The sequence below is a fragment of the Salmo salar genome, chromosome ssa19, assembly GCF_905237065.1.
Source record: "Salmo salar chromosome ssa19, Ssal_v3.1, whole genome shotgun sequence".
Taxonomy (NCBI): Eukaryota; Metazoa; Chordata; class Actinopteri; order Salmoniformes; family Salmonidae; genus Salmo; species Salmo salar.
This window is the reverse complement of record NC_059460.1, coordinates 11315731-11328986: the sequence shown is the minus strand read 5'-3', so window position 1 is coordinate 11328986 and position 13256 is coordinate 11315731. Positions and strand designations below refer to the sequence as shown.

The 13256-nt window shown below is 40.1% G+C and overlaps 1 protein-coding gene across 3 annotated transcripts in view; it reads left to right on the top strand.

Annotated features, from left to right (window-relative positions):
* The window catches only part of neto1l (neuropilin (NRP) and tolloid (TLL)-like 1, like), a 188608-nt gene that overhangs the window by 137216 nt on the left and 38136 nt on the right, over nucleotides 1-13256 (top strand). For all 3 annotated transcript variants that reach the window (XM_014157199.2, XM_045702099.1, XM_014157198.2), the window contains exon 7: nucleotides 12472-12700. In XM_014157199.2, the coding sequence (XP_014012674.1) occupies nucleotides 12472-12700 (229 nt within the window). The remainder of the gene's footprint in view (nucleotides 1-12471; nucleotides 12701-13256) is intronic.

Here is a 13256-nt window from a genome sequence, read left to right as displayed (position 1 = left end):
TATTAGATGACGCTTACCCAGACACACTTGTCTAAATTAATGGGTAATGTGGAAGAAATACTATAACAACAGCCACATCTTGCTAAGTGGATGGGTCTCCACAGAAGGTGTAAACAGTACAGCGAAATATTTACTTGCATAATAGCAATATCAAAAATAGATCATGTCAATACAAAGAAAAAAAGAACAAGTGACAATGCCAGTAGAGAAAGAACAACATAATATACAGTATGTACAAGAACAATATCAATAAAAAATATAAGTTATACTGGTGATAGATGAGGTAGTTATACGCAAACAATCAGGGGTAAAGTGGCTGAGCAGCAGGAAAAAAATGTATCAGTAGCAGCAATGTATGGCGTGTGTGTTAGGAGAGAGTCATGTGAATGTCCATAGAGGCACTGCAAATAGTGCTGATGACTGGGAACTCGCCCCCAGTGATGAACTGGTCTGTCCAAACCACACATGAACAAGGGAATCTGTATTCGGAGAGCTTGTTTCTGTCCTGCCCTTGAATTTGCTGCAGGGCATGTGATGTCCATAGTCTCTTCGTCACAAAAGTTTATCTAGCTGTGACCAGTCCAGGTGGTGCTTGTACATGCAGACCATCTATGGGAGGAAGAATGTCACTGTTGCGCAGCAGCTGAAACTTGGTCCCGACTGAGTCCAAACTAGAGGTCGACCGATTAATCGGAATGTCCGATTAATTAGGGCCGATTTCAAGTTTTCATAACAATCGGAAATCGATATTTTTGGACGCCGATTTGGCCGATGTCTTTTTTCTTTTTTACCTTTATTTAACTAGGCAAGTCAGTTAAGAACACATTCTTATTTTCAATGACGGCCTAGGAACGGTGGGTTAACTGCCTTGTTCAGGGGCAGAACGACAGATTTTTACCTTGTCAGCTCGGGGATTCAATCTTGCAACCTTACGATTAACTAGTCCAACGCTCTAACCACCTGCTTTACATTGCACTCCACGAGGAGCCTGCCTGTTACGCGAATGCAGTAAGAAGCCAAGGTAAGTTGCTAGCTAGCATTAAACTTATCTTATAAAAAACAATCAATCAATCATAATCACTAGTTAACTACACATGGTTGATGATATTACTAGTTTATCTAGCCTGTCCTGTGTTGCATATAATCGCTTAGGTACACGTTGCTCCAACCATAAACATCAATGCCTTTCTTAAAATCAATACACAAGTATATATTTTTAAACCTGCATATTTAGTTAATATTGCCTGCTAACATTCATTTCTTTTAACTAGGGAAAATGTGTCACTTCTCTTGCAAACAGAGTCAGGGTATATGCAGCAGTTTGGGCCGCCTGGCTCGTTGCGAACTGTGAAGACTATTTCTTCCTAACAAAGACAGCTGACTTTGCCAAACGGGGGATGATTTAACAAAAGCGCATTTGCGAAAAAAGCACAATCGTTGCACGACTGTACCTAACCATAAACATCAATGCCTTTCTTAAAATCAATACACAGAAGTATATATTTTTAAACCTGCATATTTAGCTAAAAGAAATCCAGGTTAGCAGGCAATATTAACCAGGTGAAATTGTGTCATTTTGCGTTCATTGCACGCAGAGTCAGGGTATATGTAACAGTTTGGGCCGCCTGGCTCGTTGCGAACTAATTTGCCAGAATTTTACATAATTATGACATAACATTGAAGGTTGTGCAATGTAACAGGAATATTTAGATTTAGGGATGCCACCCATTAGATAAAATACGGAATGGTTCCGTATTTTACTGACAGGAAAAACTTTTTGTTTTCGAGATGATAGTTTCTGGATTCGACCATATTAATAACCTAAGGCTCGTATTTCTGTGTGTTATTATGTTATAATTAAGTCTATGATTTGATAGAGCAGTCTGACTGAGCGATGGTAGGCAGCAGCAGGCTCGTAAGCGTTCACTCAAATAGCTCTTTCATGCATTTGCCAGCAGCCCTTCGCAATGCATTGTGCTGTTTATGACTTCAAGCCTGTCAACTCCCAAGATTAGGCTGGTGTAACCGATGTGAAATGGCTAGCTAGTTAGCCGGGTGCGCGCTAATAGCGTTTCAAACGTCACTCACTCTGAGACTTGGAGTAGTTTTTCCCCTTGCTCTGCATGGGTAACGCTGCTTTGAGGGTGGCTGTTGTCGATGTGTTCCTGGTTCGAGCCCAGGTAGGAGCGAGGAGAGGGACGGAAGCTATACTGTTACACTGGCAATACTAAATTGCCTATAAGAACATCCAATAGTCAAAGGTATATGAAATACAAATCGTATAGAGAGAAATAGTCCTATAATTTCTATAATAACTACAACCTAAAACTTCTTACCTGGGAATATTGAAGACTCATGTTAAAAGGAACCACCAGCTTTCATATGTTCTCATGTTCTGAGCAAGGAACTTAACATTAGCTTTTTTACATGGCACATATTGCACTTTTACTTTCTTCTCCAACACTTTGTTTTTGCATTATTTAAACCAAATTGAACATGTTTCATTATTTATTTGAGGCTAAATTGATTTTATTGATGTATTATATTAAGTTAAAACAAGTGTTCATTCAGTATTGTTGTAATTGTCATTATTAAAAATAAATAAACAAAACAAATCGGCCGATTAATCGGCAGTGGGTGTTTGGTCCTCCAATAATCAGTATCGGTATCGGGGTTGAAAAATCATAATCGGTCAACCTCTATTCCGAAAGCTCATTGACGACAACAACACAAGGCTCCAGAGCATCGGAGCTGTAAAAAAGTAAATAACAAAAACAATTGAGAAGACATTTTTTTATTTAACCTTTATTTAACTAGGCAAGTCAGTTAAGAACAAATTCTTATTTACAATGACGGACTACACTAGACAAACCCGGACGATGCTGGGCCAATTGTGCACTGCCCTATGGGACTCCCAATCACGGCCAGTTGTGATAGAGCCCAGATTCGAACCAGGGTGTATGTAGTGACGCCTCAAGCACTGAGATGCAGTGCCTTAGACCGCTGTGCCACTCAGGAGCATATTTGCATAACGGCAATTCACCTCCCAAGTTTAGATAAGAAGAATAACCTCATACAATGCAACAGAAATGGTATTCACCTGAAGTACTGCTTGATCTGTGGCAGTGGCCTGAAGTACGGAGTCAGTTGGGGCTCATAAGTAAGCATTTCACTGTAAGTTCTACACCTGTTGTATTCGGCGCATGTGACTAATAAAATGTGATTTGATTTGGGTTGAGTTGTTGCCAGCCATAGCTTTCCACCAGCACCGTATCATCCTCCAGTCCAACCAGCTGTGGGATATTGAACCCTGTCACAGTGCTGACCTTCACAACACCAGCAATCTCGGACAAAGTGTTCACTCTGGTCTTTCGGAAGCGCTGCTTGATGAGGCTGAAGCACCAGTCGGGGGAAAACTTGGTGTGGTATGTGATCAGGAAGTGAAGGTCCAGACTGTGGTGGAGCTTATGCGTGGTCCAACAGGCACAATACCTACGAACAAATGAACAATTAATTAAAATTAATTTTCTCACTCCTATCAGTCTGTCTTTAAAAAAATCAGTGAAAGGCATTTGCCTGATACATATATATATATATATATATATATATATATATATATATATATATATATATATATATATATCAGTATATATATTTGTTGGTGTACTGTTATATCTATCTATCTATCTATCTATCTATCTATCTATCTTCACACTGACCGTGTGCAATGCCATAAGAATCATCAGATATTTCTCCCTCTCTGTCACGGATGCCATGGTTGCCCTTAGCTTGAAGATGTAATCCGGAGACAGGTGTTTTATACAACAGCCATCTGTGTTCTCTTTTCGACTCCCTCTGCATTTGCAATCAAACGTCAGAATTGTATTCATATCCTTATCATACTCTGCTTCTACCAGACATTCCACTGATTTCAAAACTCAGTCAACTTCTTCTGTGACAACAACACTGGGGGGCCAGCACAGAAAAAAATGTATGAAATGTATGCATTCACTACTGTAAGTCGCTCTGGATAAGAGCGTCTGCTAAATTACTAAAATGTAAAAAATTTAAAATGTTGATCACCGTTTCTTCTCCCTCACTGCCATCAGAAGACTCAACAATGTCTTCTTCAATGAAAATGCTTTTACTTAAATCAGGGATTTCCTCATTGTCTGATTCATTTTCAGAGTCAGAGAGAATCAGCATGGTACTATCGTCCTCCTGAAAGTAGCCCATCACAACGTTTTCCCACTGACCTTTGTCAATATCGCCTGATAAGTTCATGGCAGCAATGTTATTTAGAGCATTAGCAACACATTTGCAGTTCTCCGTGGCTAACGTTATGTCTTTCGAAAAAACTGCAGTAGAAAGGATTATCTACACATAACGAGCAGGTCATTTTATACACAGAAGATGCTACATGGCAGACCAATCCAAAACTCATCTGTCGGCATGTCCAGCCCATTCATTATCTCAGCCAATCATGGGTAGTGGGAAGGTTCCTGTCTTTTTCTGTGGTTAATCCAACTAGGCTCGTAGTTTAACAACTTTATTTGTATTTACAGATGGCATACAAGTTTGTTATTAAGGCAAATGAAAGTTCAAATGTTCCAGAAGGCATTTCTTCCAATAAACGCATTTTGATAGAAAATAGAAATAAACTTTCAAATGCCTCTCCTGTGAAGTCATGACTTGCGACATACGCCTAGTTTGCTGAAACGAGTCACATATCTGCAACACAATAACAGACAAACTATAGAAGGACTTCGTAGTCCTAACTTGATACCCGTGCACATCACCCTTTCAGTAATTCTACCGTTCACTTGGCTACATGATTGAAAAGAACCTGGTTATTTCAAGCCAGGATTTAGCATTTGCTATATTTAAAGTAGTCACTATGATACATTTACTCAACATTTACTCAGATTGTATGCTTCCTCTCTCCCGCTCTCTCTCTCTTAATTCAATTATATTTCAATTCAAGGGGCTTTATTGGCATGGGAAACATATGCTAACATTGCCAAAGCAAGTGAAGTAGATAATATACAAAAGTGAAATAAACATTAAAAATGAACAGTAAAGATTACACTCACAGAAGTTACAAAATAATAAAGACATTACAAATGTCTTATCATGTATATTTACAGTGTTGTGTCCATATGAAAATGATTAAAGTACAAAAGGCAAAATGAATAAACATAATCTCTCTCCCTCTCCTTACCTGAGTTTGCAGTCTGGCTTCTCTTGTTTACCTTCACTTCAGCAAAGTGACGTCTCTCAGCTCCTCCCTTCCTGCAGGGGAAGGAAATATATTTAAAAAAAACATGTATACACTGCAGCCCTCAAGGACGGGTGTTTTGCACCAAGACAGCACTTCTCTTTGCTTCATCTGTGGGTATTTCTGTAATACCTTGGTGTTTGTTTTCTTACCCTATTGCTTTGCATCATCCCATCGAAATAATGGCAGCAAGATAAATATTGTCATTATATAAAACAGTTGGTTTTCAGACTCATTTTGGCTGAGACAAATCTTCTTTTGATCTTTCGCTGTTCTAGTCAGTGATAGATGCTGTGTCATTATTGGATGTTTGGTTCCTCTGGCCTGTTTTCACTAGGAAGGCGATTCCCGCACGACACCGCACTGCGATTGTATCTGCCTGATCCATGGCCTTCATTAGGCTTGATGATGTAATCCCGCGACAAATAATTCACAATCATTGACTAGTTAGGAGAGCTTGGCTTGGACGGCGCGAAGCAAAAAAAAGATTTTTATTAATCTGTATGAGAAAGGAAGAAAGAGGGAAAAGGAGAGAGAGAGTGATACAGAGAGGGAAAGAGATTGGGCCGGCCACATCCATCAATACCCACTAAATATCTCCTTGTTGAAGGCACAAGTGGAAGAAAACACCAGGCATATTCATTGTCCTATTCCTTCCTACCCAGATGCTAGGCAATGCCAGGCTCCTGGTAAAGCCTATGCGTTAAGTCTCCGTATCTCAGCCCTGCAGAGTGGGATGGATTGGAGCTGTCATAGCTCATGTATGATCATATGTCCTGTTCTTTAATGGCAGGTAAACGCCCAGACCATTTAGGACTACCAGATTAATGGTTTATACCTGGAGAGCTGCACAATAGGATTCTCAGTGGACTGTTTTTAGTTTTGAAGGTCTGAAGGTCTGAAGGACAAACCCCAAGCTGTGGTGCTTAGTAGAAATATGATATTGAATTGAATTTATTTTGGGTAACAGACATATACAACAAAATGTACAATGTGGACCCAGAGGATATCACTTGAAAGTATTAATTAAAAACACTTGTTTCCAAAGTGGTCCTCGATGGTAAAAACAATAAAACATCTAATGATTAAAAGGCAAGACAAAATTACAAACAACCATAAATACATTCATTTATATTGACATCCTAAAAAGTGGCACTATTCACTACACTTCTCCCTAACCTTAAAAATCAGCCATATTAATTTCACATTAAAACAATCTATTAATTGCACATCATACTGATCCTTCAAATAAATACACCTGACCAGCAGTAGGGGCACAAGGGGCAATGGAGTGGTTTCTCTTACTTACACAACACGACCTTGTACAAATGAAAACCTTTGCCTGCTTTTTAAAGCAATTTCTACTTTTTACTCCAAGGGAAGGCTATTCCATAGACAAATGCCTGTATGGAAAAATGTGCTCCTCGCAGTACTGTTTACTCTTGGGATTTTACAAGACATATCACTAGCTCTGGTAGTGATTGTGACTGTATTGGTTATAGACCAGATCATGTGGTTTTTCATGTAACCTGGGGCACGATCGTTTAAGATGTCAAACACATTATTATGTTTAACTTGGTCCACTCTGGAATCCAAAGGCAACAAGCCCACCTCCTGGAACTCCTGTACCCCTATGTGGGTCCTAGGGGGGACTTTCAGCATATACCTGATAACATTATTTTGCATGACCTGCATTCTCATTTTCAGCTTTTTTGATAGCCCACTATACCAAGCAGAGCAGGCATAATCAACATGACACTGAATCAAGGTTGAGACAAGCAGTTTCTTAACTTTAATGTTAAAATATTTAGTGTTACGATATCAACATTTCTATTTGTTCGGCATTTTAGAAAGTATTTTAGCAGCAAACAGGTCTCCAGAAAGGGATTGATCTAGGGACACACCACGATAAGATTAACTTTTTTTAGATTCAATCTCCTTGCCTGCACAGTTTACAATTATTTTGTCAGTCCTAAGCAATCTACATTTTGTTCCAAACAAAATCGATTCAGTTTTTCCCAAATGTAGTGACAATTTGTTGTAAAAAACCAACCTCTATCAAAATGTCATTCTTTACTCAGGGTCTCCTCTATGTAAACTGTATCCTTCCCTGATACCAGTATGGCTGAATCCTCCGCATAAAGCAAGAATTTACTTTACGCTTTACTGTATCTGGCATATCATTAACATATATAATAAATAAGAGAGGCCTTAAAATGGATCCCTGCAGTACTCCACAGGATATTTATTTGGCCTCTGACAGAACATCACCAACATTACATACTTGTGTTCTGTTGGTCAGATAAGACCTAAACCAATTCACTGCTACATCATTTAGACCAATGCATTTCAGTTTCATCAGGAGAACATCATGGTCTACAGTGTCAAAAGCTTTTTGCAAGTCTAACATGACCATATCTGTATAGTTCCCCTTCTCACTTCCCTGCTTAATGTGGTCAAAAAGGTGGATAAGGCAAGTATCAGTGGAATGAGCTGTTCTAAAGCCAGATTGTAGTTCATAAAGAAGTTTGTGCTCAAGAAGGTATCCCTCAAGTTGATTAAAAACGAATCGCTCAACAAATTTGGATAAGGTGCTGACGATTGACACAAGCCTGTAGTTTCCTACATTTTTTTTCTGCTCTTGTGGAGTGGAACCACCCAGGCTGTTTTGAGATCCTTGGGAAATGTACCACTACTAATAGAAAGGTTTACAATATCATTTTAGCAGTGACACAAGCACTATCCTTTATGAATCTTGCAGGAAGGTTATCCATCCCAGTTGCTTTGTTTGTGCTCATTAAGCAGAGTAGATTGTTAACTTTGTCCTCTGTTACCATGCATAGCTCAAACAAATAATTTGTGATACCTGTGCTATGGTAAAAGTAGTTAATGAAAGACTGGCCATAGTGTCCAGAGCAGGTGGATAACTTCTTAACCAGAGATGAGGCTATAATGGTAAAAAATGTGTTGAAATTATTTGCAACCTTTGCCTGGTCATAACATAAAATATAATCGAATATCCAGGCCAATACTAGAGGATTTTACCTTATGGGGAGATTTTGAGCCAGTGTCCTTTAAAATTTTCCACAGTTTACGAGGCTGATGTAAGTTGTCATTAACAGCGTCTATATAATGTTGGGATTTGGCCTTATCCATGTTGTATCTTGCCTGGTTTCTACAGTTAATATAACCATCATCATCTTGTTATAGATTTGTCCTTCTGAATCTGGCCAAGGAGCGATCCCTTTTCCTTAAGATCTCGGAAGTGATCCATTTCCCTGACTGCTGTTTGATTCGAATTTGTTTCATCGGAGCCAGAGAGTTGAGTGCAGACAGAAACAGATCTTTAAAAATATAACAAGCTTGATCAACATCATCACGGTTCAATACATGAGACCAATCCAAAATTCCAAGTACTTCTACAAAACGTTCTTTTGAGTATTGTTTCATAGACCGTACCTTCATGTATTTATTACCTGGCTCTAGTAGCATTTTGGATGTCTTACGGGTACAGTAGGTTACCATATGATCACTAAAACCAATATTTAAGACTCCTGACTGACAGACGTTCTCTTGATCTGATACAATAATCAAATCCAAAGTTGATTTACTGTCAATACACACCCGGGTTGGCTCAACAATCAGTTGTTTTAGTCCAGATAACTGATTATAATTATACAGGGAATTTACTAGTGTACTTTTCTTGGGTGGTAACTGCACATTTGTATTAAAATCACCAAGCAGAATTCATCCTCTATCAGCCAATACATTGTGATCATAGCAATTTGATTCAAGTAAATCATAGAAATGATTCTGCTTAGGAGGCCGATAGCTCACACCAACAAGTATAGGACAAAGTATATCTACCCATGCAACCTCAAGACCATCCATTTTCAGATCTGAGCGAGGGTTAAAATGCACATCATTCCTTGTAAAAACACACCGTTTCGGTTTCAGGTCAATTCTATGAATGCTATAACCCGGTAGCTCAACCTCATTGTCCTCAATTGACCCATCGAGCCATGTCACAGTCACAGCAACTACTGCAGCCCCTGTATTAGAAGCAAGGAGTTTTAATTCCTCAAATATTGGCAGCAGGCTCCATGCGTTCACATAGATAAAATGAAATCCTCTCTGATTGAAACAGTCAAACATGTCATTTTCTGTGCCCACTGCTGATACATCGACAATCTCATCTAGATTGCACTCATCATCCCTGCTTGTGTTCAGCATCCCAATGTTTGGCATTGCATTTAAACAGCATACATTTAAACAGCATACCTTTAAACAGCATACATTTAAACAGCATACCTTTAAACAGCATACATTTAAACAGCATACATTTAAACAGCATACCTTTAAACAGCATACATTTAAACAGCATACATTGCAAACAAGCGAAATGTTACTTTGAGACTATAGCTTCATCATATGACAAGGGGTTGATAGCTCCACACATTATGTGAACGAACAAATCACAAATGTCACAAGCCCCCGCTTTTGAGTTCTTCCTTACGGTCTTACCACAGTTTGGGCATAGTTTTTTAGCTTGCTTTGTGGTGTTTGGGCCAGGACAGGGGTGTACATCGACACAGAGTAGCAGGCTGAAGGTAACAAGCAGATTGTTGGAGTTAACACCGGTCTCAGGAGCGCTGTGGCGTTTCCTGTGTACCTTTACGGAGCGGCTCAGCTGTTCTCGTAGGAACGGTGATATCAGTTGCGGGTTAAGCTGTTCATGGCCGAAGTTCACAATATGAAAGCGAAGATTTTCGGTGTAGGTGGAAATTTGGGATCATCTCCATGTTTGAATTGTAGAATAAATCAGAAACGCAAGAGGAGCAAAACTTCTGGCTAGAGCCATAATAGTGTTGCGTGTTGCGAGTTGCGATATACAAACAAACAATACTGATATACAAACAAACAATTTACCCATTGAAGTCGGTTACGACGCCGATCTCATTACTAGCTCAAAGTAACATGTGGACAGGGAGGCGCTTTGGGATTAGCTAACTAATGTTGTGTGGGATGACTTTATTTGAATGGTCACATCTTTTAATTGGTCATAAACTGACATTCGTTGTTTTAACTCCTAATGGCATGAGAGAGAGAGAGAGAGAGAGAGAGAGAGAGGTGAGTTTCTCACCTCTTTCTCTCGGTCTGTCTCTCTCTCTCTTAAACACACATAAACACACACACACTCAAAAGGCATGAAAATATGTAGTCCATTTCCACATCAAAGAAGCAAATTGGTCATAAATGTACTTTGGTTGTATTAATTCGTAATGGCATGAGAGAGAGAGAGAGAGAGAGAGAGAGAGAGAGAGAGAGAGAGAGAGAGAGAGAGAGAGAGAGAGAGACATTGAGAGAGAGATTTTTCCTCTCCCTATCTATTCCACTTATCTGTTGGTTGAAGCCGAGCTGACACTGCAGGCTCCATTAGTTTTGTGCTTCTGTGCCGTTTGTCAGTTAAAGCGTTACCTTTCCCCGCCACGCGTCCCGAGTCGGCAGCTCATTAACGCTAATGATGGTAGGCGTTATGCGCAGTGGGCCAGAACGGCAGCTGTGATTGGCCAATCTCAGTTTGATGAACGAATGGCAGGCTCTGATGCTGGAGTTGTCAGGAAGTGTTAACCTCACAGTGAAGAGCTGCTGTGGAAAAGGGTCATTATGAAATATGTGGTTCATATTTATAGACAGGGATTCAGACTAACTGAGATTGGTCAGGCTGTTATGTGGAAGTGTAAGTTGCGGTTATAACTAGGGGCCTGAGTTTTTACTGATCACAAGACCTAACCAGGAACAACTCTGGGGCCTTAGTGATAGTCCATAACTAGTGCCTGGAGTTTTTCATGGTTAGGTCATATGCGTAGGGAAAACTCTGTGCCCTATGATCATTATGTGAGACAGGATCCTCATTATCACAATACGGTTAATATTTCAACGGTCTGGCTGGCTGTGATGTGAGAAGGTAACAAGTGTATTTTTTGCTTTATTCCATTGTTACTTGAGTGATAAGGGTCATCACAAATGTCTGTAGTCAATCCGGCAAAGAGAGACAGAAAGACTGTGATGTGTTGACATGCCTTACAATCATACTGTATGTAGCCTAGCGAGTGAACCGTTGAATGATTCATCTACAACTTCTCTGGTCTCTCAGTAGTGCTGAGTGTGATGACTGCGGTGGTGGAAAAAGTACCCAATTGTCATACTTGAGTAAAAGTAAAGATACCTTAATAGAAAATGACTCAATAAAAGTGGAAGTCACCCAGTAAAACACTACTTGAGTAAAAGTCTAAAAGTATTTGGTTTCAAATATACTTAAGTATCAAAAGTAAAAGTATAAATTAGTTCACATTCCTTATATTAAGCAAACCAGACAGAACCATTTTCTTGCATTTTTTATTAATTACAGATAGCCAGGGGCACACTCAGACATCATTTACGAAAGAAGCATGTGTGTTTAGTGAGTCCGCCAGATCAGAGGCAGTAGGGATGATCTGGGATGTTCTCTTGATAAGTGTGTGAATTTGACCATTTTCCTGTCATGCTAAGCATACGAAATGTAAAGAGTACTTTTGGGTGTCAGGGAAAAAGTATATTATTTTCTTTATGAATGTAGTGAATGTACTGAAGTAAAAGTAAAAGTTGTCAAAAATATAAATAGTAAAGTAAAGTACAGATACCCCAAAAAACTACTAAAGTAGTACTTTAAAGTATTTTTACTTAAATACTTTACACCACTGGATGACTGTAGGTTTTGTAAAGACACATGTTTGATCTACGAGAGCCACAGACATGGATGAGAAAACCTAAGAGCTCCTCTCAGTGGGTTTGAGGAAGTTTATCATGGTTTGATTGAAGTAAATGCAATGACTGTGACCTTATTCAGGCAGTTCCATTACAAGGCTTACTGCTATATCAGTGACTGAATGATGAGGTGACGACTGACAGTGACACACATACAGCCTGGAGGAATGACTAAACACTTCTTTCTCCCCCCTCCTCATTTCTCCTTCTCCCTTTGTCATGACATCTCTATCCCTCATCCTCTGTCTATCTTTGTCAAACTCCTTTGCCATTTTTCTTTCTCCATTTGTCCTATATTCTATTTTTATTCCACCTCTCCTTGTCAAATCCCTCCCTTTTCCCTTGTCTCTTTCTCCTCACTCTCCTCCACGTCCTCTCCACCCCAGATCTACCTGCGTTTCCTGGACTATGAGATGCAGAACAGTAATGAGTGTAAGCGTAACTTTGTGGCGGTGTACGACGGCAGTGCGTCCGTAGAGGACCTGAAGAACAAGTTCTGTTCTACGGTGGCCAACGACGTGATGCTGGTGTCCACCACGGGGGTGATCAGGATGTGGGCCGACCAGGGCAGCCGCCGGAGCCGCTTCAGGATACTCTTCACCACCTTCCAAGAACGTAAGGGACTGTTGATAGTACATGCATATGCGTTCACACACACAAATGTGCTTGTGCACACGCGCGCACACACACACACAGACACACACGCACACATACAGTAATATCCTCTTCAAGAAGCCATGCAGTAAAGACATTTACTGGAACATTGGGATGGGGGAGGGTACAGATCGGGTACATTAATGTCCCCCACCCCCACCTCTTATACTGGACCCCCTAACCCTATGTCTGCAGCGTTAAACAGAAAATAAAAACAACCCAGCCGTAGTCTATCTTTAGTGGCGGCTATTAAAGAAACACGGGCGTGGTCAATTCATCAGCGCATTTATGGCCTTGTCCACTGAGAGAGAGAGAGAGAGAGAGAGAGAATGGGCTTGGGCTAAACCGCTGTGGGCAGAGGTGCAGTCTAAGGATCTCATTTACTTTTATGAGCGTTTAAACAGCTCCTCGTGACTGGAGAGGGAACGTTCCATTAGGGAGTGTATCGCCACAGGGCTGTTATACTGCAGTGTTAAAAGGGGATGGACGAAGTATCAGAGATAGGATCTTCATTATC